Source organism: Aspergillus bombycis (assembly GCF_001792695.1).
Source record: "Aspergillus bombycis strain NRRL26010 chromosome Unknown contig00001, whole genome shotgun sequence".
Taxonomy (NCBI): Eukaryota; Fungi; Ascomycota; class Eurotiomycetes; order Eurotiales; family Aspergillaceae; genus Aspergillus; species Aspergillus bombycis.
The window spans coordinates 327413-355181 of NW_019170003.1; the positions used below are offsets into that span (position 1 = coordinate 327413).

The window sequence follows — 27769 nt, forward strand, 5'->3', positions numbered from 1 at the left end:
ATGGGAATCCCACAGTATAATGAGACATCAGAAGATGCTCGTCCAAATACCACAGACCCAGAGCAGTTGATCGCACGCTTTGGCCGTCTTCATGTCCTGGATGACCTCATCCGCTTAAGAGCGGCAGATCCAGTCCAGCTTCCCATCCTAGCCTATCCCAAGCCGTCCAACGATGATGCCACCTCTTATGAATACTTCACTGGGCAAGACCTGGACTGTATGGTAGACCAAACCGTGTCAGCATTGATGGAATGTGGTTTCAGACCAGTAAGTCCTCCACTTACCTCTCACTAGAGTACAGCCGCAGCTCATGCAATCAGTAGCCCCGCAATGACGGATCTGTAGTCGCTCTTTTCACACTGTCAGATCTTAACATGGTGGTTACCTTCTTCGCGCTCAGTAGGTTAGGGTACACGGTCATGATGCTCTCTCCACGGCTGTCAGCCGCGGCCTGTGTATCACTCCTGGACATGGTCGGCTGCGACACGATCCTCTATGGACAAACACCAAGCATCCGTGCCACGATGGGCGAGATTCTCCGTCTGAAGTTGATTGCGTGTCGCCCGATTACTCAAAGGCCCTCTCTGGATGTCCCCCAAGAGACCGACGTCTTGGTACTCCACCGAACTCGGAATTCAGAAGTCCAAAAACAAAAGATCGCTTTGATCCTCCACTCCTCTGGATCCACTGGTCTACCGAAGCCCCTTTATCTCAGTCACAAAGCCATCATGACCCATCCAATGCGGGGTCCAGGGCTAACATCGTTCAACTCTCTACCGTGGTATCACCTACACGGCTTGTCAACGGCCCTGCAGGCAATGTACATGAGGAAGACTGCGTATATGTGGGATGCATCGCTACCCCTAACAGCATCATCGGTCACTTCAGCGCTTGAGGCCGCTAAACCCGAATCTGTTCAGGGTGTCCCTTATCTTCTCCAGCTTCTCGTTGATAGTCCAAAGGGGCTGGATGCTCTGAGACAGTCTAAACTAGTGACATATGGCGGCGCACCATGCCCTGATGAACTGGGAGATCGCCTCGTGGCAGAGAAAGTACACTTCGGTGGCTCGTTTGGTCTGTAAGTAGTGCTTGAGTCCCGTCACGCTGATACAGTCGCCTAATACACTTATAGAACGGAGGCTGGTCTGGTAGCAGAGTCCCTCTCCCGCCCAGTAGGCGATCCTTTCTGGAATTATGTGAGGTTTTTCGAGAACCTCCGCCCCTTCGTCTGGATGAAGCCCATCAGTGGGGATCTATATGAGTGCGTGTATCTCGCTGGCCATCCAGCACTGACAACGTCGAATTCAGATGAGCCCCCAGGGTCGTACCATTCCCGCGACGTCTTCACCCCGCACCCTACCATTCCTGACCGATGGAAGTACGTTACTCGATTAGATGATCGACTTACCCTTGTCAATGGGGAGAAGGTGCTGCCCCTGCCCATTGAGGGGTCCATAAAGCAAAGCCCATTGATTCAAGAGGCGGTTGTTATTGGCGTGGGCAAATCCGTCCCAGGCCTTTTGATCTTTCGGTCAGAGGAGGCAAAGAGCTTCTCCGGCGAAGAGTTTCTAGATCTTATCTGGCCCACCGTGGAGGATGCAAATTCCCGAGCTGAGCAGTTTTCTCAAATCTCCCGGGACATGATCACGGTCCTACCTGTTGGTTCAGTTTGCCCTCGCACAGATAAGGGGTCCATGATCAGGGCACAAGTATATGCAAAATACGCTGATGTGATCGAGGATGCATACACTAAGCTTGAACAAACCGCTGACGGTACCCTTGAGCTTGATCAAAATAACACAGTGGCGCATCTCATGAGAATCTGTCAAGAAGAGCTTGGATTTCCCATCTCAAGTGCGGATTCTGACTTCTTCGCCGAGGGAGTTGATAGCCTAAAAGCAATTCATCTGCGTCGATTGATCCTCAGAGATTTCAAGATCACAGACAGCAAGACTATCGGTCAGAACATAGTATTTGAAACGGGAAGCATCTCCCGCTTGGCAGAGCATATCCAAGCTGTGCAAAGTGGTCAAGATACAGAGGTGGAAGACGAGGTGTCATTGATGCCAGGGCTGATTGAAAAGTATTCAACGTTCCGCAGACACACACCTAACCCCAACATCGTCTCAACAAACAGGAGTGTAGTATGTCGTTCCAATGTCATAGTTATTTTTTTTCTAACATCATTCAGATCCTTACCGGTGCTACTGGGTCCATTGGCGCGCATACCCTTTTCAAACTTTTGAATGATGATACAGTATCCGCCGTGTACTGCCTAACACGAAGGGAGCAGCCAAAAGAAGAGATCCTGGAAGCTCTCGCAAAGAAAGGCTTGCAGGTGATGCCCTTCCGCACAAAGAAGATTGTCGCTCTCAAGAGCGCCCTGGACAAGTCTGATCTCGGCGTTGGCAAAGATATGCTGGCGGAGATGCAGCGATCAGTATCATTGATCATCCACACAGCTTGGCCAGTCAATTTTAACCTCCCTCTCGCCAACTTCGAGCCTCATATTCAAGGAGTATACAATCTCATCCAATTTTCTTTATCGGTACATCTTCCCGCCCCAGCTGTGGTGCTGTTTTGCTCATCGATATCAACGGCTCTTGGTGCCCCAACGTCCGACGTCAACGAGGTACCTGTTGACGACCTGAATAGCGCACTTGAAATGGGTTACGGTCGCTCGAAGTTAGTTGGGGAGAAGATCGTAAGCAACGCTCGGAGATCGGGCGCTCGAGCCTTCTCCTTGAGAATTGGTCAGGTCTCAGGGCATTCAAAGAAAGGTCTTTGGAATGATTCGGAGGCCATACCCATGATGATCCGATCAGCCTTGACCCTCAAGACCCTTCCCCAGATCGATACCACCTGCTCATGGCTCCCTGTAGACAAACTGGCATCCTCCATCCTCGAAATCGCCAAGGTCTGCTCGGTCAATACACTAGAAGACTCTCAAGGGGATGCGTTGACTAGCCAGCGTATTGATGACACTATATACAACCTGTCCAATCCCCGAACGTTTACCTGGTCCGCTCTGCTAGATACCCTGCGGCGGAGCGGGTTTGACTTTCAGACGGTTTCCTTCGACAGTTGGTTGCAAATGCTGCGCGACAGTGAGTCCCGAGGCGAAGAGATGATCAATCCTGCCGTCAAGCTAGCAGACCATTACGAGGCCATGTACGGTTCGGAAGCACCAGCACCAAAGACCTTTGTCACAGAGAAGGCCGAGCGAGACAGCACCACACTCCGGAACGGTCGTTTGAGGATTATCCAAGATGGGATCGTGAATCGGTATGCACAGGACTGGCTGCGACGCTGGAAGACCACCTAGATCGTAGGGGTGTGTGACGAGACCATGATAATGTAGATTGATAATAATGTTGCGGCTGTCCATATTTGTTACTGATTGTTGTAAATAGAATGAATACAATACAATGATACTATTTGTTTGATTATGGCCTGTGTTGAGTGGGGTACATGTCGTCCAACCTCAACACCATCGAACCCCCGACTAAGGAGACCCGTGAATGGCTTGCACAGAGCCAAGGGCCAATGATAATCAATTCGGGTGCCACCCGCGTGGCTGAGGTACAAGGTTTTGCCAGTGACTGAAGGCGTTCTGCGTATTGTTCATGTGTATTTTGTTTGGCGATATTTCTAGTTCAGCTATCTAACTAACACAGTGGCCAGAATGATGCAAGAAATTAATACATCTAAACAAAATCAGGGACAATCTACGGGGGACAAGATGCAGTTTAAACGAGCGGACAGAGCGAGACAATAGGTCAAGCGTCAATTGAATTGAATGGAAACAGAAAATTGTGGGTATTTGTAGAAAGCTCCCCCTACAGGATATTTCGCTTCAAAGAAAAAGGTAGGCCAAACAAAAAGTGGAAACATCCGCCGACTTAGAAATACATTGATTAGGCCAACATAGCCATGACAACACCGCAAACAATACCGGCCACGCCTGAGATACCTACAGACTTGCTGGCACCGGCAGTGAAGACAGGACTTTCGGGATTAGTCCCAGTCGACGCGCCTGCATCGGTCTCCGTCGGAGCGGTAGCCTCCTGGGTTGCAGAGGTGGTGCGGCTCGCGGAGGTTGTGGTGGAAGCAAAGCTAGACGACGATGCAACACGGCTCGAGGAGTGGATAGTCCATGACGAGTGGGAAGGACTGCGGATGGGGGCAACGCTCGTGGGTGCCGGCTCAGGTGCCTGTCGTGACTCGGTGGCGCCAACCGGGCTAGCTCCCTCTGGGTTACCCTGATCGGTAGGGGCTGGGGTCGACGCAGCTGGGGGAACGGTGCCAGCCTCGATGCTGGTTTCAGAGGATGGGGACTGTTCGGGCTGTTGGGCACTTGGGGTCGGTGCGCTAGATTCACCAGGCGTCTCCTCGGCAGGAGTTTCGGGGGAAACATCGGTGGGAATGGAAGTACCGCCGTTCACGGTTGTTCCGGGCTGCGAAGCGACAGGTTCCTGAGCGGTTGGGGTGGCAGCAGCGGGGGTAGCCGCGGACTCGACCGTGGAGCTTGTCGGGGAGACGCCGGTCTCTCCACCGCCGAGGGTTTGGATAGATCCCTTCTGAGTGGAGGCTCTGCAAATGGTCGTGGTCTCCGTCACATAGATCGTGGTTTCCGAGATAGCATCAGCACCCTCATCGCTATCATCTGACGAAGGGCTCTCTGGGGCAGCAGTGGTCTGAGTCGAAGGAGCTGGGGCAGCGGTGGTTTCGGCACTGGCAACGCTGGTCTGGGGACTGGCAGGTTCGGGGACTGCGCTCGAGGTTGCAGGAGCCTCGGCAGAGGCCGTCTCTGGGGCAGGAGCGGTAGTGTCGGAAGGAGGTGCGGAGGTGGCGGATGGAACGCTATCTGTTGTCTTCGATGCAACAGCAGTGACGGTCTCCGCTTGCGAAGCAATGGATGCGGTCGCATGGCCAGTACCAGTCTGGAACAGCTTGATGTAGTTGATTTCCCAGTAGGCTTCCTTGAAAGCGGCAGGGTTTGCGGCCACATAGTTGACACAGCTCTGGATAGGGTTGCTGGGGTCGCTGACCGGGCAGCCGGAGTCGCCGAACACACCACCAGCCCAGTCGCCGCAGAAGGTGGTGTCAAGGATGAATTTCTGCGACTTGAAGCGCGCGCCGAAATCGCAGGTCCCCTGCAGGTGAGCCATCGGGGTGCCAAAGGCCGTCGTGTCGGGGCTACCCTCGGTAATGGACTTGGGAATTTCGCTGCGAGCGAAGTACCAAATCTTAACAAAGCTCGAGGTCCATTCCATAGCATAGACACCGCCATTCTTCTCGTTAAACGGGATGCCGGAAGAACCAGTCTTGCCTTTAACCACACAGCCGACGGTCCCAGACGCTTCGCCGCACTCATTGGATGTCATTGTGCCGGTCATGTCGTTTTCGTTGGACAAGGCGCACGAACCGCTCGTATGCAGGACAATCTCGTTGGCTTCGTGCTTGTTGACACCCTCAATGATATCGATTTCACCGTCATAGGGCCAATTGGGTCCCACCGACCAGAAAGCGGGCCACGTACCGCAGACGCTACCCGGCATGTGCTGGAGGTCGATAATGTACAAACCTTCATCATAGTACTCTTTGCTCTCAATACGGACCGACTCTCGACCCGGTCCGTTGGGGCTGAGCTCGGTCTTGTAGTCAACGCCCATGTAGAAACTACCACTGTCGGTCACCTGGATGAGACCCGAGCTCTCTGCGTAGCTTTGGTTGGTATATGTGACGAATCCATTGGTTGGGTCGGCACCGCTGAAGAAGTTGAAATGGTCGAGAAACTTTTCTCCCTGCCAGGCTTCAATCAGCTGATAACGGCTACCAGCGCCGTCTGCGATCGTAGGAGTGATCAAAGAAGAAAGAGCGATGGACCCTACGGTCCACACGAAGGATGAGGAGGACATCCTGATTGCTGTGGACTAGTCAAGCGACCAGGCAAAAGGAAGGTAAACAAGTTCAAAGAAAGCAAAAGGTAAAGACCAGGGGATCTCAGATCAGGTCAAATCTTGGAAGGGCTCTAGGGATTATTACGAAAAGGAATGGAAATCCAACCGTCAAGGCTGGCAAAGTTGGTAAGAAAAGAAAAGACTGTAAGAAGAATGCAGACGTCAGTCTGCACCAACACGATGGTTTAGAAAAGAATGTAAGTTGTTTAGATTTTAAAACTAAAAAGGGAAGGGAAGAACAAAACACAGGAGAGAACACAAAATCCAAAAGTATAAGAGCGCAGGGGACATTCGATATAATAAACAAACGGAAAATCCCCAGTGGACCCTCCATCAAGGCCGGTAGCCCGTATTTTGTGCAGGCCCCTGGACAACCTTCGCAGAACCTTTACCATAATGGTCATCGTGGAGAATTGGCAACCACCTATGACAGTGGCTAGATCCATACAGCAGGCGCCATTAGGCTCACGACTCGCTAGGCGGCTGTTCATGCCAAGTCGCGCCACAGGGGTCAGGGCGAATCAGTGTTCATCTTAGGCTGCAGATACAAATGTCTGGCTTGTGATGAATTCCGATGGGGCGCGCCTCCATTCTTCGCTCAAGCATGCCAGTGGGCCGGCGACAAAGTTACATCGCCAAGGGCCTGTAGGGTAAAGCGGTCGGGATCCTGAAACGTGAACATCTCCTGGGCGGGGAGACTATGAAACACAGGAGGCGCCTATCTTTGGGGCTGAAGAGACGCGGCTGTTTCTACTGAATTGGCCCAGTACCCATCGCAGTGAATTTGTCATTAACATCATCATTCTGCGTCTGGGCGATGTTAGGTAGGGAATTGTAAGATGGGATGTTGTTCATTCCCAGTATGGTGCCTGGCAACAATCCATTTTCGAGGCGCGCAGACTCTTCCCGAGCGACCGTTGGATCAACCGCTGACAGCTGCGGAAGAGCCAGCCGATCTGAGGGCCATGGCCAACCTCATAGGCGGACCAGATTTCGCACTCAACGAGCTCCAATTTAGTGCCTGAATTTCTCGCGTCGGCTATGTGGACTGGACCGAGTTCTAGACACGCGGTGGAGCAAGTGTGGCAACGGCGTAGTTGCTCCGTGTGGACTAGTCCAATAAGGAGGATGAGTCGTCGACCGATAGATGATCAATTGGGTGGTCAATACGTAGTTCATTGGGGACACAGCGAAAGCCAGCGAGAGAGATAGAGAAAGAAAGAAGAGAGGAGGGATTTCTTTGTGCGCGACAGGAATGTCATCTGACTGGCTGTGCCTTTGCAAACAAACACCAAACAAACACAGTACGGCGGACGAGATCGCCCACTACAGCAGCTTCAATCTCCCCTTCAACCTTTTTCCCATTTTTTAAAAAGAAACATTTTTAACTCCGACCTCTGACTAATGAAATGCGCTTTGTGATGTCTCCGTACGACCCGAATGCATGGATTAATCTTTCATAATTTCCCGAATGATCTGCTATATTTAATCAATTCAATTTAACCATCAGACTAGCTATGAACCTCCCCCTATTTTTATCTCGCTATCTAACTATCTATCTATAGTGCAGTCCGGCAATGTTGATATTAGGATCAGGAACTTCCCGTCTGGTCCCACGGATCCTTCCGCCTTTTCTCCGAATCATAGACTTTCGTGGCGGAAAACTACTGAACATTCTTCCATCCGCTTATTTTATTTCCCTCCATACCAACAAAGGGGGGCGACGACCCGTCATACCGAGCTGATGCGGTCCAATCTCGCATAAGCCATACCAAACGATGAGCACTGGCACAACAGTAGTATTATCACACCGTCTACTCGTAGTCCTGTGAGACTACGAGCATATCCCGGCTCCACATGGATGCCGTCCTTGCCCTCCCACCAACCCTAATATGTATATTCATTAAGTAACATGGTAAGACCATTTATGACAAGAACATCCTTCGATTCCTCCACTGTGGACTGAGACTATCGTCGGCTTTGTCAATAAAATCCGAATTTCATCCTGGAACTTGTCCTATGAAATCGTAGTCGTCGTCTTGAAATCCTAGATTAGCCGGATATGTCCGAATTAGGCAAATGTCTGCACAGTACATACTCTAACTACTACTACTAGTAGTAGTAGCAGGAGCCCATAGCTGCTCCAGGTACCACATGAATCGGCCCGAAATAGGAATTGTCTTTAAGTCATCTGGATCAACCAGGAAATGTCGCTATCGGAATCTCCCCCGTTCGCTTGCTATACATGAAACAAACTATTGATGTGCCTCGTGGCTCGCCGGGCTAAATTAATAAAAACGGCTCCTTATTAGATGTCAGTTCTTCGGTGGATAGCGAATTAAACTTAACGATGTCTTGGTCCAACGTCCCGTTGTTTTTATTTAGATGTACAAGTTGTTATGTGGGGATATCGAGTCAGGTAGAACGGCCACCACCAGATCCAAATTGAGCTACCGTGAGAGAGGCTGACTGTTCTTTGTATAGAGAGGATCCTACACCGTATCCCGCTTCTTCATGGCACATTTTCCTCGTGTCACTTGATTTGCTGTTAATCACTTCTGAGATACTCCGTTCATTCATATCAGGTTGAGATCACTAGATAATCCGCCAATGACAACCCAGGAGACCACCTTTATAGTATCATCACAGCTTTTCAGCCCGCGTCCTCCTGCCTGTATCAATTTCAATCCACCACGGGTAGTTCGGCGGCGCATGTTCTAACGTTGCCGTGAAATTGGGCTTTCGCTTCTCTAGAAAAGACTTGGTCCCTTCGTGCATGTCCCTGGGGCGTGTTAGGATGTACTAACAACAGTTTTCAAGTAGCGACAGATATCCCACTGACTCAGAAACAAATACATACCTCCCATCAAACATATGATAGATCACTGTCGAATCAACAATATGAGCTCCCTCAGCAGTCCCGGGATTACGCCACATCAAGGCATGATTCAAATGCCACGCGAGTAGACTAACATTCTCCGCAATCTCGGTCGCCAATTCCAGTGCACGAGAGAGAACCTGCGAAGGATCAGGTCGAGTCTCTGCAAACAGCGATCCGAAATGCGGCGATGTGGGCGGCAAGACATGGCCGGTGGTCAACAAGTACATTGCGCGCGAGTATCCAATCAGCCGAGGAAGGAAGAACGATGAACTGGATTCCAGGGTTAGCCCGCGACGGGCGAAGACGAATCCGTACTTGGCCTGCTCGCATGCTATGCGGATCGCGCAGGGTAGGGTCATGGCGATGCCTACGCCGACGGCGGAGCCTTGGAGGGCGGCGATGGTGGGCTTGCGGCATCGGTAGATGGCGAGGGCCATACGACCGCCACTATATGCTTAGCACTTCTGTGTCGTGTTCTGTGTTTGGATACTTACGGGTCGCGAAACTCGAGCGGCCGCTCTTTAACCGGTTTGAACGGCTCCTTCAGGTCGGCGCCAGCGCAGAAGATCTTCCCTGTTGCCGTCAACACGACAACCTTGACTCGCTCGTCCACGTCAAACAGTGGATACAGCTTCTCGAATGCATTCATGAGATGTGTGGAAAATGCATTGTTCTTGTCTGGTCGGTTCAGTGTCACCACTACTACGGGTGTTGCGACCGGGACACCCTCCGGACGATGCGAGACCTTGACATCAGTGAGAGGGAGTGTCTCGTAAGACTTGGGAATATCAAGAGGAGGCGGAGCTGGTACCATTCTGGGAGTTGCAAGTCTGACTGCTTCTCCTATGATAATGATTCTAAGATTAATATCTGGCTCCATCGTGAGTATGACGTACATCCCCTTCTCTCCCCGCTTAACTTCACCTCTGATGCACATACCAAACTATATAAAAGGGTAAACATTCAGACATACAGAACTATAACTTCGAAAACATGCCCTCCCTCTCCGCCCTAACATCCAACTCCTGCGTCCACGTACTCCTCGGTTGCGTATACAAGAACCAATAAATCTCCGCCAGATTGTGAGGCTGCATAACATACCGATGCATCTCCTGCAACTTCTCGGATTCACCCTCCCTCTCCCATTTCTTCCGCAACCACCCCCCAATGATATCACTCTGCACGGGTCCATCGACAATAAGATGCGCCGCATGAATACCCTTACTCTGAAACTCCCTAGTGATAATTTGTGATAGGGCGCGAAGCCCAAACTTTCCCGGCGAGAAACTACTCAACCCGGGACTCCCGCGAATCGACCCCGTCGCACCGGTGAAGATAACAGTGCCCTCCCCGGCGGCCAACATATCGGGGAGGACACACTTGGAGGCGAAAAAGGCACCGAACATATTGATGCGGGTGAAGTTTTCGAACTCCTCCGAGGATGTCTCGAGGATAGTCCGCGGACGAATGCGTCTCGACCCGGCGTTGTAGATTAGCACATGGACAGGGCCGAGATCTTCCTTGATGGAAGTAAAGGTCTTGATCACGCTTGATTCATCCCGAACATCGGTGACGTAGTATTTTGCCGAGTTGGGGTGGGACGCGTTGATTGAGTCTTGGATTTTGGAGAGTTTGTCTTCTGTTCGGGCGATCAGCGCTACGCTGAAGCCTTTCGAGGCGAAGTGGCGCGAGACTGCTTCGCCGATGCCTGGGCCGACGCCTACGACGGCCAGCACGCGGTTATTCTTAGGGTTGTAAGACATGGTGGGTTTGTGTTCTTGTTGATTTCTGGGGGATTGTGGGGTGCGGGGATGGTCGTTGATATATATACATTTACATTGGAGGATGATTAAATTGTTGGATTATATGATTGTGATCGGTTCCGACGGGCCGAGGCTGGTGATTAGTAAATCGTTACTGCAACACCACACCTTCATGGAAGTATAGAACATCAATCATTAATGAAGATGGCTAGATTGTTTTCTTGTCCGTTGTTAAGATTTCATTTCCAAATCTCTTTTCCACACTAAACGAAATATATTGCAGGGTATCTTTGATGTATATGTTTTATATGGACTTTGAACTACCTATACATATATTGGTGAAGCTTGGCTGCGGTCACAGAATAATCATAAAGCTAAAGGGGGGAAAAGAGAAAAATAAGAATAAGAATAGAAGAAGAAAAAGAAGTAGAAGAGAAAAAGCAGCCAACACCTCTCAACGCCAACTAAGCATGTGGATGACTTCCAGGAGGACCTCCTCTGAACCCAGCACACTTGGGATCAGACAGCGGCAGTTTTTCACCGTCACACTTACAGTTGCAAGCCGGATCAATCGCATACTCACTCACTGACTGCCAGCATTGCTTCCTGAAGAAATGGTCAGCATCTTCCCATTGCATACATGTTAACCCAGTGAAATGGAAACTTACGTCAGCTCACAACCACTCTCCGAAGTGAAGGGCTTCTCGCGATCCTTGAGCCACTCGCTATAGGGCTCTCCAAGATAGTCACAGAACACCTCGCGGGGATCATTGCCGACATGGCAGTTCTTCTGTTCATTGGGTTGGGTCTCGTTCGGCATCAAGAATCCGGACCCAGGCCCAGACAGGTACTGCGGACCGTCAAAGGCGTTCGAGTTGTCAGGGCCCCATCGGGGATCTAATCCGTTATCTTTCCAATCCCACTTTTCGTTGAACCAGTTGTTGGTCCAGAACCAGGCGTAGTTGTCCGCTGGTTAGTCAAGGTTAGTGTGGAATCATCATGGAATTCAGATGCGTCGATTAACGTACCATTATACTTGACGCCTACGCTCGGGGGACTCCCAGAGTACCATGCAAGAACGGTGGACCACTCAGCACCGTAGACATTCTACACAAGTTGTCAGTCTGATAACACATGGTAGGGGAATATGGTACATACTTTTTCCTTGAGCGGCTTGTTAGGATTCGTTGCTGTTATGTCCATGACTGATGAAATTCTAGTTAGGACTGAGCTGTTGATGGAGGGACAGTGTAGAAGCTCACCATGGAACGATGACCCAAGAAGATCCACGTGAGCCCATTCATGGGCCAGCGAGTGCTCGTAGCTAACCAGGTCAGGTAAGCTTTGAGCAGACTTCTTCTCGCCATTTGTTATATCATTCAGGTATTTGAGGCGAAAGAAGTCATCACAGAGGCTTATCTCCCATCCTGTATCGGTATTTCCAGTTATGCTTCTAGGCCATCAAGGCAAGGGTATGCAGTCATGACGACTTACCGTACTTAGTTTTGTTATTAAACGTTATCCTATTCAGAGTCAGTAAGTACAGGATGCCATAGTAAGGAGATCGTATACGTACTGTTCCGGGTTAATATGGCAACGAGACTTGGGCCCAGACGGGCAGCGATAGGTAACCTGATTCTCCCGCTTCTTCTTATCTTTACCGACCTTTCCTAGGCGAGGGAACATATTGACTTGAGTCATGACGTCTAAATCATGCACCGGCATTAGTGCATAGTCTTCTCATCTTCCCAGTGGCAACGGCTTACTATGAACTTGGAGGTAGTCAGGCCGATGCTTCTCGGACTGTCGATCGGATGAACTGAGTTAGCAAACAAGGAACTGTTGATGGACATGAATATTCTGCCTGAAGTCGGAACTTACAGCCCACCCATCCACTCCCGCGGGATCTGCGACGAAGAAACGCTGCCATCCCGGCGTGTCCATGGGCTTGGTAGTCCTCTTGGTCAACTCTAACATCATCCGAGTAGACTCAACCAATATATCAAATTGTCGATCACTGCATTCTACCAGAGCGGTCTTCCAGTAGATGCCTTGATATGCATTTTCAATATCGGTTATGTTTCTCTGGCTTTGTACCGTGGGAGATGCAAGACACAAGGGCAGGAGGAAAGCAAAAAGAGGGATTTGAAGCATTATGCACATGAGGTTGCTTGCCATCATACACGTGCGGTTGGATATAGTATCCACAAGAACTCAGAATTAACCAGGGCGAGACCATGGGGTACACATCGTTATAAGAGTATTTCAAAATGAACCGTTCTCTGGGCGCTTAAGCCATCCATGGCAATGTGGGTAATGAAGGATCAAGTTGTCTATTGTCACCGGTACGCACAATACCGAAATAGGGTCACCGGGCGTCAGAATTCGTCTCTACTGGAAGACACTGTTTCAGTGTAATTGTGTTGACAAGGATGAAAATAGGTTGGCGACATTGTAAACTCCCACCTCGCCCGACTTGCAATACATGATGGCTCGTGTAGTGGAATATATCAATGGGCCCCGTTTCGACTCTAGACATTGCGGGAAATACCAGAGAGAATCTCTAGTAGAATATCTACCACGAACAGGGAGAAACAGTGATGAGAATGCAACGACTTCAAGACACCAGAGAAAGATGTGCCCTGGCAATTTCGGGTCGGGCAATCGTCTTGGCTTTTGTAGGGCTGTTCATTCCACCTCATTGGATGTCTCTCTCTTTCTCCCTGGCTGAGAAACAAAGACTTGGGCAACAACCTCGTTTCAAAAAGTTTCCCGCTGCTATTCTTAGGCAATTACATTGGGTATGACAGCTAATATTATATGCCAATACATAGTAGCACCGATTAATCAATTTAATTTCTTGGTTTGTTCTGTCCTGTGAAATAACTACCCCTACAGCAATCTAACAGCTACTTGGCTTCAACATGACCACCCGACTTCAAAGTCAATACTTAAACAAAGAAACATCTAGCCTGGGATCCCTCCTCGGTTTACTACTCTTGAAGCCAGTATTCACTTTATATAACAATCAGTTTGGTTCATTATCCTCTGGGTTTCATGTAAGTACAGTACATACTTGTTAACCAGAGATAGCACCATAAAATACTATGAAGGCACCTTGAGTGTCCGGACACTTCTAGGTATGGAATGGGATGATTTTTCGGTTGATAGTACTCAATCGTTGCCCGTGGTTAGATATGATTAGTCCAGTTCCAAGTAACCCACGATAGGTGTAGATCCTATTGTAAGGTACACAGACCTTAGGCTATCCAGCGCGCTACTTAGTAGGTTCTAGGACCCGCTAGATGTTGGTCTTTTGGTAAAAAGGGCTTTGTATCTCCTGACCCCTAGATTAAGTGACTTACACCTATCCACAAGTTTTTGATATTACTTGTTTGCCCTGGGCAATTACTAGTAATGGCAACATTTGCACCTACTAGACTTTACTGGCCTACTCTACGTGACGAACCTTACCAGATGATCTGGCATAAACATAGTTAATATGGCTACATCGAATCCATTTTCGTATGGTCTTATTAGCCTCTGTTGGCGTGAAACGTTATCTGGGCTTGTACCCCCTCAGAGGGGCATTCTCTCTTCAGAAGTAGCACGAAAAGATAGAGTCCGATCTCGGTAGTTGAAAATATGAATAGCATTTAACTTCTTCACTTGAAGTAAACCACTTGAACATGCCCTAAAGGGTAGAATAGGCAGCACTGGACGATCTTGCCTTAAATGCCTTAGATCGATTAGCACTATGGAGTGGGTATAGGCCACGCAGTATAGTCAGATCCATGGACGCTATTCGGCCGCGTGATTGGCAAATCTGGAGGCTCATGCTTCAGTAGTTTGCCCCTTGGTACTGTGTACTCACACCCACATACCCTATGCGGTCTGGTATCTTGGTCTATCCCGAATGATGCACCCTCCTAGCGATGAGATCAAAACAATGCCACCAAATCCCGAGAGAATGGTTAAGATTCCACCTAGCATCGAATCAAACATAGGGTGCTGGACTCCTCCCTCCCACTCTCAAAAGGAACCGGAGCCAGCCCCATCGGGACCGTAATAGTCCAGCAAATAGTCCATCTGATCAAGAGGACCTGAGCCTCTCGTTCTGCAGTGGATATCCCCACCGTCACCGCCACGTATCTGATCTATGAATCGCATTAACCTTGAGTACGACTAGCGTGGAGTTCTTCAGGCGCGATGCATCGGTAAAATCACTGGCCGCGTCATAGGGTGGATTAGGGCTGTGGGGTAAGGCTGAGCTAGAAGCTCCGCTGACTTAGCAAGATCGCCACCCATTGCTCCATCGCGATGGGACCAAGTATCGCAACTCCAGGGGGGTTATATTGCTCGGCATCGTGCTTGTTGGCTATAAAAGGTGCTTGTTGCACCCTGCATTGGAGGGTAGATAACTCTATCAAACCTACTACTTTCCTCATTCTACCTCTCCAATCTACCACAATCACAAATACAGCCAAACCGAAATAATGGGTCTCTTCCACCACCACGAAAAGCACCACGGCGGTCCTGGCGGTCCTCAAGGAGGTCCTGGTGGTCCTGGTGGCCATGAAGGTGGACATGGCGGTCCTGGCGGTCCCGGTGGTCACCAAGGAGGCGGTCCTGGCGGCCCTGGCGGTCACCAAGGAGGTGGCCCCGGTGGTCCTGGCGGTCATCAGGGCGGTGGTCCCGGTGGCCCTGGCGGTCACCAAGGAGGAGGTCCTGGCGGCCCTGGCGGCGTAAGTCAACACCCTGGCCTTGAGTTCTCCTAAGCTAATTCCTGGTATCATTCACAGCACGGCGGCAGGTGGTAAGCGAATTGAACGACTCTGAACTTTGAAGAATATGGAAACTGCATGAATGGAATTGGGACTGAATTTTGACATATCTGGCTGTATATAATCCTAACTGGAATCTTGATCAGCCCACCATGCTCCAGCGGCTTGATGAAATAATTTATTTCTATATTATTGGAAACGAAACATAAGAATGTATGATGTAGGTCAAGGAGTGTCTTCCTGCGGTATAGTAGCTGTGCTCAAGGTATTTATCAAGTTAAGGGACGCGCAGTATCTTTCTAGCAAAAACATAATGGCGCTAGTACATCAGTGGTGTCCTGTCTATCCAATCAGTCTTGAAGAGTTATGTACGTACTGGTTATTTTACTTGGCCAGTCAGCTGCAGCTTCCCTACATGATATGATGCCTACATTGGGTACCTACTATCGGTGCATAAGGCTGACATTAACATGAGACTAACACTAGGTTGATCGGCACTGTTTATCAAGCCTGAGGCAATGACATATTGCCCCTCTCACATAGACGGTGCTTCTCAGTTTCAGTTCCCCGATCTATATAGGATAGAACCTTTGAATATGTCTCCAATCACACTATCTCAGGTATTTAAGTTAATAGAACTGGGCAGCTTTATCTTAATACTTATAACAATATCCCTAGTAAGATTCGGGAACAGCTCTATACAGAAAGGCAGAAACAGTAAGAAAAAGAGCAAAAATTCTTAAAGTACCCCTCAACCAAATCAGATTATTTAATCAATATCAATTTACTTTCAGCGCAGTCTCCTCAGCTATATGCAGTTTCTATGCCGGCCGACAGCTTACCATTATCACAATACCCAGCCTTCTATTTAAAGGATCAAAGTATTCTATAATAGATAAGGGTTTGTTTTGCAACTGATAGAAATGTTGGTAAATCTTCGACTCTAGAGAGCTACGATCCCGCGCATCTGGATCACCACCATAGGGGATTTTGGCGACCTTCAGAGGATCAGGATAGCGTGCGATGACACCTGTTATCCCAAAGGTGAAGGTGTCCTGGCAGTCAATACCTGGTGGAAGTTCCGTACAGTTATCACTGTCTATCAAAACGATGAAGACAATGAATGAAGGGTTAAATGATGGGTATACAAAGGCTGGGGAAAAGGGATGTTTGTATTTATCGGACAGATGTTAATCATCCCCCGGTGGCGAACTTCAACGCTGGAATACCTCAGCTTTCATCAACAATCACCCCCGCATGTCGAAAATACCCTCTCGAGGAATTCTCAGATAAGCTTTGGCGTACCAACTGTGGTGCCGAAACTTCCACCATCCAGCCCGATACCGGACAGGATAGCATTCACGACTCCTCCGATACCTTCACCAGCCATGGCACCAGCCGCCACGGCATATGCATATTTTTCAAACCCGTCAGGGCGCTTTTTCTTCCATATAGAGGCAACCACGGCCCCAATTAGCATAGCCGTTCCGTACTGCGTCGACGGCAGAGTGAACGCCATCGCAACAATCACCATGTTGGGGTAATAGGGCTGTATGCTGGTCCATTTACGAGTGCAGAGGTTTTTCACTAATACCATCGCGCTGGCCAATACTGCCATGAATATAGAAAACACCCAGCTACTTGGTGGTATTGGTGATTCGGGCCTTGTCACGGCGAGGACGATGGCGCGCCAGGCGGCGACACCGGGTGCTGGGAACTCGCACCGATGGCCCCCACCGTCCCCAGCAGTCTCTTCAGTTGACAGAATACAGGGGTATGCAGAAGCGAAGATCAGAAACATTGTAGGGGCCACAAGGGCAGCGACTAGTGTTCCTATCATCTGTGCAGCGTATTGGAGACGTGGTGATGTGCCTAGAAGAAAGCCCACGCGGAAATCACCCATAAGATCTAGGTGGATGTTAGGATGTATTGTTTATTCAATTTATGTTTCTTAGATGTAGGGTAAAGAGCATACCGCATGCCTGGTTCGCCCCGATATTGGTGAGAGCCCCGCCAAGTAGGTTTAAGCGCTGCGCGCTTTCGATGCTCGCGGACCCTTGTGTAGTTACTCCGAGGGCAACTTGTGTCACTTTAGAGAGAGATGAAAGCGGTACGGTGTCTATTGCAGTTGTCAGTCAATTTCTCATGAGCACGCTTATGGCAAGGGGCATTAGACCTGTCGCTCCAGAAGCGTGGATCGCGAGTAGTGAGAGAAGAAACGCCAGTGTGAGCGCAAGTAACGTCTCTGCCACAGACATTTCAAATTGCACGCTCGTAATAAAGCAAGTAACAGCTATTATCACTACGAGCCCGGGAAGCCACATCCACAATCGGATGTTGTCCTTATTGGCAAGATTCTTCTCACCACCAATGGTCGTATAAGTGTATTCCTTTTGTCGTCGTGTCTTAAGGGCTTGCCACAAACCGCGGGTCGCTATCCATATAACCCGCCATTGGCAGAATAGTTCTACAGAATCAGTAAGCGTAGCTCATGGCGGTAGCACTAACAATGAAGATGCAGAGGTTCTACCTGTGAACGCCGCCGCTATCATACACACAACTCCTGGCCACAGAAGCCAGTACTGAGGACTAGGATGTTGGGCATCTGCAAACTCAGCTGACAAGGAGAAGTATGAGACGAGCCCGTCAGGTGAGGTCGCCTCCTTTCCGAACGCTAATCCATGAGACACCAGATAGGGCCCTATGACTCCCCTAGACGAGCGTACATAAGCATAGACCCTCTAGTAGTATGAGTTGGCATGATAGCTATAGTTCATTCTTACCAAGCGAGGATCGATCCGAGAACGAAGGAGGCAGCAACATTCACACCAACCAGCATTCCAGACCCGATAAAGGCCGGGGTCCATTCAATATACCAGCCCCAGCTTTCTATAGCCATGGCTGTGTCTGCCATGAAGCCAGTTGACGCGATCCAAGTGAAAATATGCCAGTCCTTCGTGGCACGGAGAGGTCAGTATCTGGCTTCAATAATGACCCACAATGGGGACATTCTTTCAGACTGGCAAAACATACCCATAGGATACCAATGGCATATTGAGATACTACGCGCAGCAGCATAGCGAAGAGGAAGCTGTACGCCAGAGTTCGCATTTTCTGCCGAGCTTCGTATGCACCGCTGGCTGCAAGATGCATGCCTCGGATGGTAATGGCTGTTGCCGACGACGAAGGAAAGATAAGCTGGAGTTCTCTTGCCACTTGGAAAATGAACAATTTGCGCACTGCAGCATCAACTTCATGTCAATAAATTGTCGCTTTTCTCGGATAGTATAAGGGTGGACAGATTATCGCGTACAGGGAGCCGCAGAGAGGAGGCCAAAGTATCCTCCAGCTGCGGTGATAGCTACTAAGCGTGCAAAGTCCTTACTGGGCGTGGTGAGTAATCCCAGTTGGTACAATGCGGGTATAGCGGAGACAAAGACATTGGATAATCCCCCAGCAGCGGTAGCCGCAGTTTGGACGATGTTATTTTCCTGAGGCCCAAAATGTTGGCTGTGGTATCCCAGAGAAGACAGATGCGACGTTAATGGCTGCAGCAGTGCAAAGCCAATGATGGACTGGGAAAGGAAGAGTTAACAGACTGGACCAAAATGGCGATCACAGTGAGACCAAGCACACTGTTAGGGTTGTATCCTACCCCGAAAATATTGGCCGAGTCAGTCCAACCAGCCTTGAGCCCAAGGTACAAATTGGAGGCGTTCACAAGCGTTCCACACAAGCAGCCCACAATTAAGGCACGAAAGGTGAGGATGCTCCCCGTTGCCGGCTCGACATCACCAAACGGTTCAAAAGGGTCTGTTGGTAGTCCATCGTTCTCTTCCTCGTCTTCATCGGTGGCTATCGAGCTTGCCCTTTGGATTGTCCCATTCTCCCCAGTCCGATGAACTTCTCGCATATCCGTCATTTCAATTGGCTGACTTCCCGTCGGGCGCGCATAGTCCGACATGACGGCGCACTCGAGTCTATCGCCAAGACAGACCTAAAGAACAGATACTAGCAAGGAAGAGGACGTTTGCTGAGAAGGTACAGCGGCAACAATTATCAAGAAACTAACTGCGGAACATTGAGAGCATGACATTCTAGACCCATGAAACATATGATTTGCTTGTAGTTATCCTGTCAACCAGAAAAGAAAGACAAGATGACAATGGGGGTAATCGGTGCATGCATTACGTGGCCGATTAACTCAGCTCTTTATCACCAGCCCGCCGCTTTTATGTGGCTTTGCCGCTCCAGGAGCGATCGGCGCACGTCCGTTACACTCCGTGGCACGCACCAGGTTTATACAGCCCGAGATCTATGGATAAGCGAAGAGACTCGGAGACCTGGGTGATACAAGATCAACAAGCTGGATGGACAGCAAAACTTCTCCAAGTAAGAAAGAGATCTAAAGGTTACCTATCAGTATCTCGATATTTGGGGACATTAGTTAAGGAAACAAAATAATGCTCGCCAAACGAGTTATCGAAACATATTACTGGAATACTTTTGAGAGAGTCTGATCAGATACTACATGAACTACTGAAGGAATACTTGATGAAGAAAGGAAAACTGTAACCAAAATATATAATCATAAGATCGCAAAAGACGACTCAGACTTCTACAATGGCATGATAAAGGCACTTTCCCCTAGATAGCTGGAAAACCAACTTCTTCCTCTTCATCTGAGAAATACTCTATGATCCCTATACTGTTAAAGTGTGGTATAATAAAGCAACCCGAGGTCATAACCTATTGCTCAGACAAGGAAGAAGAAGAAGGAGTTGTTTTTTTCTAGCCATCTCGGGGAATGTGTCTCTATAAATATTGCAGAACTCTTTGTTCGCAACTTCTACCAGCTTTCTTATTCAGTCTTTGAATGGAGAGTTCATTTCCATATCCACTGTCTCAAAATATTTAAGAATAATCTCCCTTTGAGCATATGGATAAAAGTAGTCCGCCCTTGAATAGACAGATGCAATATCAACCACAAAGGTAGACCTTTTAACTTCGGTCCAAGAAGCTCTTCTAACATTTACAAGTAGTTCGTAATAATCAGTTTATACAATAAATTCGCATACATTTCTCGCTTTAACATGAATAAGAAAACCAAATGAATGCTCTAGTTTACTAAGACCAAGTACCAACTAACATGCTGACGCTCATGCAATCTCCTATAAAACATGCATAATGAATGGCTGAATAAAGATAAACTTGCCCCTCCGCAATTCAAGTATTCATCTGTGATCCTACCTCAGACAAAAGACAGTCAACTCAAGTAAACGAGCTTATAAGATGATATCGCCATCATAGTGGCACTTCTTCAATGTCACCGTGCCGGTCTCCGTGTTGCATAGCCACTTGGTACCCGGGGCATGGCCACTCCCATTGTCATTCAGGGTGAACGAAACGGTCTCAGTGCTATTGACCCGCTGTAGCTGCAAGATGAAGACGGAGATATCATTCACGCCGCCCGGGAATTGGACGTAGTAGGCGCCGTCACTCGTACGAGCGCCTGCAATAGGGTTTCCGGGGCGATCCCTGGACATAGTTGTTACTTTGGTTGCTGGTCAAGAAAAGGAGAAAGGATACCTACCAGATCACATTGGCGCCGGTCACATCGTTGTAGTTAGGATCGTTGAGTTTGAAAGTAACAAATCCCTTTTGATCAGTCTGAGAAGCGAAAAGGTCACTGATGGTAATGCTTTTCTCGGCACGCTCGGCAGGCATAGCCAGAGCAGCACCAGCAGCCAAGAAGGAGCAGATAGCGGCGGTCTTCATTTCGTTGGATGGCTTAATCTGTCAACTGGGGATAGAATAGAGTATGTGGGTTGAAGAGTGATTAATCGATGGAAGGTTGTGGTTGTGAATCGGGCTGTAGTGTTGATGATACTGTCTGTTTTATGCGAGCATTGACTGTCTTTATATCTCAAAGGCTTCGTATTACGATTCTCAAGAGAATGACTGAAGACAGGCTGTTGGATGGAAATGAGCAACTGTTACGCTCAGGTTACTTGCTGTCTCGGTGTAGAGTATGCTAACTCCGAGCTTGAGAGGCTGTGCTGGATGTCATAGGAGCAGCATCACGAGAGTTTCTCAGGCCCCCAAGAATCGTGATTTATAATATAGGACTAAGTCTACGAGTTTGCCCAACGAATCTAGTGCTGACAGCTCAGCTGCTAGTCCCACTGCATCTTCACTATGCGGCTGTCACGTCACAGCAGCAATGTTGTGTTGCAACCCTAGTGCTGACGGAGTAAAGTCCGAGGCGAAGCTTTGTGGATTCGTCGCCTAGGCGTCCCATCATTCCTTTTCGACTGAAGTCAAGACAGAAACAAGCATTCCAAATATAGTAGAGCCGCAATCTCCGATCCATTAGCTGTCAGCGATCGAACTTTGTGGGGCGGTGGTGTATGTGGACTGAGGACAGAATATTATTTTTAGGATCAAGGTGACGGCAACTAGATACTTGATTCAGAGCTTCGAGACCCACGACTTGGAGCCCTGTGGATGCTGCGGGTGACCTAAATATAGGCATTACAACTAGAATTACCAACTTTTGCCTCTAGTTACTCGCCAGTCTGGACAAACCAGAGAAGGGCACTGCGAGGGGCGATATTAAACGGTTCCAAGTCAGTGAGGAACGTTTGAGGACGGCCAAAATGTCAACTCTATTGCACTCGATATTGATCTGCCGTATCTGCAGATCGGTCGTGTCATTCACGTAGCTTCTTGATGAGCTTGATGAGACAAGGCACCAAGCCGATATCGTAAGAAGGTTGGAATAATTTGGAGAATAGTGTCAGACCAGAAGTAAAGTTCTTTGGAACCAAGCGCCCTCTCTCTTGGTCTGGATTGAGCGCATGGTAGGGTCAAGACTGTGGGTAACACTTCTCCACATAGTGTCTTCTGAATACTCGTGGTTTGCACTGGCTCTGTATGTAACAGCTATCCCACAGGCGTTCTATGCGCTCAGTCCACGCACTTTCCACCCTTGCCCACGCTCCCGGATCGACTAGCGAATACAAAGCGGCGCTCAAGTCAGACCAACAGGGAAACAATAAAAGACCACAGCTCTTTGATAACCCCTTTGGGATATCGCAGAGACCTTATCAGACCCGTCATATTTACTTCCCGCAATCTGATCGGTGTCTATCCTGGGGCCGCTGTGAATGCGACCGATATCGCAGGGGACAAAAGAAACAGCTCCAAAGGCATCTATAATTTCCTAGGTGAAAAGAAGAGCCCTAAAGAGCGGAGAAGAGAAAACCAAAGGCCTGAAAACAAGCAATAGGCGATCCGACTTTCGCGAGTGGATCTCTCCGCAGGGTCCGTTCAGCTCGTCTCGCAATCGTGCTTTAGCGCGGGAGCTATTGATGCAGGCTGACGAACCGAGCCAAGCAAACAGGAGGAGAGGCATTTCTGCTTACCGGTCCTCCTTTCTTACCCCGCACGAAGCTCCCTTGCGTCACAGTGGATGGACAGAAACTCTTGAGCTGGACGGGTTCTTTCCTTTTGCGAGATGGTGGAACGGTGGAGAGCATGATTGATGTTCGATATCACTATGGCCCGAAGCTCAATCAGTAGAGTTCTGCCCGTGTGGATCACCGCTATTATTTACTTATGCGGTATCATCCTCGCCGAACCGGTTCAATACTGCCAATTTGGATACAAGGGGAAGGAAGAACATGGTGACGTGGACTTTTGCATGGCCGTCGCCATGCACGAGAATCGATCTTCGAATGCCTACGACATGTACTTGTCCATGACTGTCACGCGGGGATCGGATCGTGGTTGGACTGCGATCGGGACAGGCTCCGTGATGGCCGGCTCGTTGATGACCGTCGTCTATGGCGAACCTCTTACCGGAGAGTCTCCGGTTGTCAGCATACGGACCGCAGCTGCACATCACCAGCCTAAACGAATAACCCAAGAGCAAGCGGGCGGTGCAGATGTCCGGGTTCTTGGGGCAGAATGGCGGGCGATTGATGAAGATCGCACATTTACCACGCTGGCATCCTCTGCATACGCGTATGTCGCCGAAGTGAGTCTCGTTTGCTATTCCTGTAATCTGTGGCCGGCAAAAGGGAGAGGGAGCAGTAAGATTTCAGCAACAGCAACGTCCTTCCCTTGGATTTGGGCATGGAATGAGGATCAGGAGATCTCGGCGCTCTCCGACGATGCCCATCTCAACGGACACAGACACCGCCGCGGAAATGGTGGATGGGGCGAATTCTACGTCAACATGGCCCAATCCCTTAGCACCGATGAGAACCCTCCACCTGTCCCACTGATATGGCCTGGGACTCGCACTCTAGGAACTTCTGATGCGCCCATAGACACGAGTGAAAAATTCTCCCTGTTTAGCAATGAGACTCTCCATGGCTTCCTGATGGGAATGGCATTTCTAGTTATCTTCCCATTAGGAGTGCTAGCCATGCGCTCGCAATCCAGCAAGTCATTCAAATACCACTGGATCATTCAGCTCATCGCCTCCCTCTGCACTGGTGCAGGCGCCATTATCGGTATTATTATGAGCCGAGGGTCATTCAACTCCCCTCACCAGGTAGCCGGACTGCTGGTATCCGGTGTACTTGGCCTCCAAGCGTTTCTCGGGTGGAGACACCATGTAATTTTCCTACGAGTTAGACACCGAACCTGGATCTCGCATGCCCACATCTGGGCCGGAAGATTGATTATGATTGTGGGCTGGGCGAACTTTCTCAGTGGGATGGTTTTTGTAGCAACTGGCCCGTTCTGGGTCATCCTGGTGTCTGCGATTATTGTGGGAGAGATTATTGGTCTCACCTTCTGGGTTTGGGCCTGTAATAGGCGCAAGTCGCGCAAGGCCCCGGAGCCTGATGTTCAATGGCAAGGGGAGCAAGACGGGGAATACTTCGCGGTAGGCGAAGATGAGGAGACAGAGATGAACGAAATGGGCGATCATGACAAACATGAGAGTAGTCCGTATGACCCTATGCTTCCCCGACATTCGCATTAAATCGGGAGCTGTGGTAGGTTTGTCTAGTTGTCTGGTTGGACGACATGCTCTGAAATCCAACATAGCTATATGAGAGACTCAAGAATGATACTCCGCCTCCTCTTTCACTAAACATGACACAAGTTGAAATCTAGCAATTCCCTATCTAAACCAAAGATCCTTCATCTTTCCAGTTTCTCCATCTCTCCTCCCATAGAATAAGCGGGCCGGGACTCAAAAGCCCAGGGTTATGATAGCCATGGCCACAGGTTAAGTCAAATGCCGCCCACAACTTTCAAGACCATATAAGCAAAATGTCCCTCCCATTGGGTTCAACCTGATCTCAAAACATGAAATATCCTCCAAGGTCACCTCCCCCAAGAAACGCAATACAAAGTACCACTTACAAACCACCCTCCGCGCTACAGTCCTCCCTTCAACTCAAACTGCTGATCAACAACATCGCCAACCATGTCCTCCATGCCCTTGAACTCAACCCCCAACTCCCTCTCCGCCCTTCCGGCATCAACCCTATACCTAGTACCTTCAGTACCTTCAGTATCCTTCAACCCAAACCCAACCCCAGGATACCTGCCCTCCAAAAACCGCCTCACATCCCCCCAAGACCTTGTCTCGGACGCCAGCAAGTACGACCTCAATCCGCTAACACCGCCATCCAAAACCCGCACATGCGCATCCGCAACATCATCGATATGCACGCCAACGAGCTGCTGGAAGCTGGGCGTCTCGGCGAAAAGAGACTGGAAAAGCGCGCCGCAGGACCCGCCGAGCTGTTCGGGGGTTTCTTGGACCAGGCTGCGGCCGTAGACGAAGACGGGGTGGAGGGTGACTATGTCGAATTGGGGGTGGTTGGCGGCGTGGAAGTCGAGGGTGGCTTTGTGGGCAGCGAGCTTGCTGGCGTGGTATTGGGCCATTGGGGGCAGGGTAGGGATTGTAGAATCCGGGGGTAGAGTGTAGTTTATCTCGTTGTCCTCTGGTTTCCCCCCCCCCCCCCCTTCTCTTAGTGTCTATTGCGTTGTAGGGTAAGGGGAAAAGCTTACCTCTGACGACCAATCCGTCCTTGAGATCTCCCAGTGAGATTAGCGATAGCACCGATCCTGTGACCACCACCTTCTTGATACTGGGCACCTTTGCCGCTGATTCTAAGATAGTCATGGTTCCTCGCTTGGCGGGGGTAACCAGATCATCGCTGCCTGGGTTGGGCAATGGAGACGCCAGATGCAGAACATACTCCACACCCTGCAATGCCTCGTCGAAGCACCCGGGGACGGTGATATCCGGTACAATCACAAATTCCAATTGCTTCTCGTACTCAGCGAAGATGCGACGGAGCTTGTCAGCCTGTTCCTCGCGACGGATAGTGAGACGGACACGGTGGCCCGCTTGCAAAGTACGCAGGGCAACCTGGGAGCCGATGAAGCCTGTCGCGCCGGTGATGAGTGTTGGGGCCATGGTGGTTTGTAAACTTGATCTGTGTCTAACAGGATACTTGTTGGAAAGCATGGAATGGTCTGTACTATTTATATTCATTATTTTCTTCATTATTTCTATACTGTTCTTTGCGCTGACAAACAGTTGTCCATCGTGATCATTAATCAGGGTTGTTGTGGCGGGGTTCTCAACCCAGCAACCATCATCAGGCCAGCTGAAAACTTGGTTGGACTCCCTCAATTAAAATACCCTAAAAATATCGACTGGCCAGTGGTAGCCTATCATCTTTCTTTTCAGATATGAATGTATGTGCAGCCTGTTCTATGCGCTGACAAAACTATGATTTCCCTCTGATCATTAATCAGTCAACAGCCGAACTCTAATCGGTAAATGTTTTTTAGTTTAGTGATATAGAGCTATGACGTTATGCCCAATTTAGATGTTTAACCCAATCTATGGAAACTGGGGTATCTAAGTCTCCACATAAGCTTGATCTTTTAGAATCGTCTCGGGTGATTGGGACTGGTCCGCTGCGTAGCCCTAACGGTTGTATCGGGATAAGAATGTCGCATATGAAATGAGGATTAGTGATCAAGAACCACAACCTCGGACGGTCTCCGCATTCAGGATTCTATCAGGATGGACAGGAGAAGGCAGTTCACTGTGGTTGAGGATATTATAAATATGGTCATGGTGACAATGTCTTGACTGCCATGGTATCATCTTCTCAACTCTACTACTACATACTATATCCACCAGCAGAGCCATCAACGAAAATGTCCTCCCTCCGTGCAGCAGTATACATCGCCCCACCGACCCCCTTCAAAACGCCTGGCAAAGGAAGCGGCGGTGGGCTCTGGTCCCCCATCTCCTGCACGCTGGTGTACTCAGCCACCGAGGCCGTCCTGGTAGACACGCCCATCACCATCAAACAGACACAGGACTTGATAGCCTGGATCGACCGCATCGCGCCGAAGCGGAAGCTGTCGTACATCTACATCACACACGGCCACGGCGATCACTTCTTCGGTCTCCCGCTGCTGCTTCAGCGCTTTCCAGAGGCCCAGCCAGTGGCCACGGCCGCCACCGTGCAGCATATGAAGCAGCAGGTCGAAGAGAAGAACTATCACACTCAATGGGAATCGCGATTCCCTGGAGAGATCGCGAGACCGTTCGTCTTGGCGCAACCGCTGCCGGGAAGCAACGAGTTTAAGCTGCAAGACAGATGGGTGTTCCAGGCTATCGAGGTTGGACACTCGGACACTTACGATTCCACCGCGCTGTGGGTCCCCGACCTGCTGCTGGCTGTATGTGGAGATATAGTGTATGGACAGGTGCACCAGATGCTATTTGAGGCTAATACCACCGCCAAGCGCGAGGAGTGGATAAGAGCAGTGGAGAAGATCGAAGCTCTGGATCCGTTGTATGTGGTACCTGGCCATTGCCAGGAGGGGGAGGTTTTGGGCCGCTGGCACCTCGCCAACACGAAGCAGTACATCAGAGACTTTGCGAATGTGCTAGAGAAGAAGCCCAAGTCTCCAAGAGAGATTGTGGAAGCGATGACCAAGCTGTATCCCGATCGGTACAATACCGGTGCACTTATAATGGGGGCCATGGGCTATTTCCAGGCATTGAAGGAATCTCGGATTTAAAATTAATATATGTACATTGAGTCATGAAGTTAAGTGACCTCAATCGGAGCTTGTTCGGCTGAATCTGTAGCTGCTCACTGTAGACTGAAGACAGCTTCTACGGGACTGTTCCGGCAGTATGCAAAATAGCAGACAGTGTGTTCTGTCGAGGGTTCAGTGGCAGTCCATCAGCTGCAGGGAAACCGTGCCGGTGAGGCCATATAGCCACCAAAGCCTCCGATGCTTTGACAGCCCCATCCTGGGCCAGCCAGGACAATGTTTGTGCTCGTACATGTATCGGTGACCTGCCATATCTGT

General features: G+C 49.6%; 9 protein-coding genes across 9 annotated transcripts; 3 read left to right on the forward strand and 6 right to left on the reverse strand.

Moving 5' to 3' along the window:
* On the forward strand, positions 1 to 3325 carry ABOM_000122 (putative NRPS-like enzyme; the record flags this gene model as incomplete). Its single annotated transcript, XM_022527252.1, has 4 exons — positions 1 to 267; positions 324 to 1078; positions 1133 to 2144; positions 2192 to 3325. The coding sequence occupies 4 exons, from the start codon at positions 1 to 3 to the stop codon at positions 3323 to 3325; spliced, it is 3168 nt and encodes a 1055-aa protein (XP_022395080.1).
* Positions 3326 to 3917: 592 nt separating this feature from the next.
* Positions 3918 to 5921, reverse strand: eng2 (putative GPI anchored endo-1,3(4)-beta-glucanase; the record flags this gene model as incomplete). The annotated part of the gene is made up of 1 exon (XM_022527253.1): positions 3918 to 5921. The coding sequence occupies one exon, from the start codon at positions 5919 to 5921 to the stop codon at positions 3918 to 3920; it is 2004 nt and encodes a 667-aa protein (XP_022394814.1).
* A 2685-nt stretch (positions 5922 to 8606) lies between these two features.
* Positions 8607 to 10607, reverse strand: ABOM_000124 (enoyl-CoA hydratase/isomerase family protein; the record flags this gene model as incomplete). Its single annotated transcript, XM_022527254.1, has 4 exons — positions 8607 to 8745; positions 8824 to 9291; positions 9339 to 9687; positions 9884 to 10607. 4 exons carry the CDS (start codon positions 10605 to 10607, stop codon positions 8607 to 8609), a joined length of 1680 nt encoding a protein of 559 aa, XP_022395074.1.
* A 464-nt stretch (positions 10608 to 11071) lies between these two features.
* On the reverse strand, positions 11072 to 12761 carry ABOM_000125 (uncharacterized protein; the record flags this gene model as incomplete). The annotated part of the gene is made up of 9 exons (XM_022527255.1): positions 11072 to 11213; positions 11276 to 11576; positions 11636 to 11714; positions 11766 to 11812; positions 11870 to 12034; positions 12102 to 12130; positions 12184 to 12313; positions 12374 to 12410; positions 12489 to 12761. The coding sequence occupies 9 exons, from the start codon at positions 12759 to 12761 to the stop codon at positions 11072 to 11074; spliced, it is 1203 nt and encodes a 400-aa protein (XP_022395075.1).
* A 3915-nt stretch (positions 12762 to 16676) lies between these two features.
* Positions 16677 to 19355, reverse strand: ABOM_000126 (uncharacterized protein; the record flags this gene model as incomplete). Its single annotated transcript, XM_022527256.1, has 8 exons — positions 16677 to 17299; positions 17367 to 17510; positions 17568 to 17858; positions 17922 to 18103; positions 18175 to 18344; positions 18425 to 18630; positions 18705 to 18966; positions 19047 to 19355. 8 exons carry the CDS (start codon positions 19353 to 19355, stop codon positions 16677 to 16679), a joined length of 2187 nt encoding a protein of 728 aa, XP_022395076.1.
* A 1321-nt stretch (positions 19356 to 20676) lies between these two features.
* ABOM_000127 (uncharacterized protein) lies at positions 20677 to 21169 on the reverse strand (the record flags this gene model as incomplete). The annotated part of the gene is made up of 2 exons (XM_022527257.1): positions 20677 to 20929; positions 20985 to 21169. The coding sequence occupies 2 exons, from the start codon at positions 21167 to 21169 to the stop codon at positions 20677 to 20679; spliced, it is 438 nt and encodes a 145-aa protein (XP_022395077.1).
* A 1783-nt stretch (positions 21170 to 22952) lies between these two features.
* Positions 22953 to 24389, forward strand: ABOM_000128 (cytochrome and DOMON domain-containing protein; the record flags this gene model as incomplete). The annotated part of the gene is made up of 1 exon (XM_022527258.1): positions 22953 to 24389. The coding sequence occupies one exon, from the start codon at positions 22953 to 22955 to the stop codon at positions 24387 to 24389; it is 1437 nt and encodes a 478-aa protein (XP_022395072.1).
* A 401-nt stretch (positions 24390 to 24790) lies between these two features.
* Positions 24791 to 25841, reverse strand: ABOM_000129 (reductase; the record flags this gene model as incomplete). The annotated part of the gene is made up of 2 exons (XM_022527259.1): positions 24791 to 25362; positions 25430 to 25841. 2 exons carry the CDS (start codon positions 25839 to 25841, stop codon positions 24791 to 24793), a joined length of 984 nt encoding a protein of 327 aa, XP_022395073.1.
* A 755-nt stretch (positions 25842 to 26596) lies between these two features.
* On the forward strand, positions 26597 to 27472 carry ABOM_000130 (MBL fold metallo-hydrolase; the record flags this gene model as incomplete). Its single annotated transcript, XM_022527260.1, has 1 exon — positions 26597 to 27472. The coding sequence occupies one exon, from the start codon at positions 26597 to 26599 to the stop codon at positions 27470 to 27472; it is 876 nt and encodes a 291-aa protein (XP_022394866.1).
* Positions 27473 to 27769: the final 297 nt, after the last annotated feature.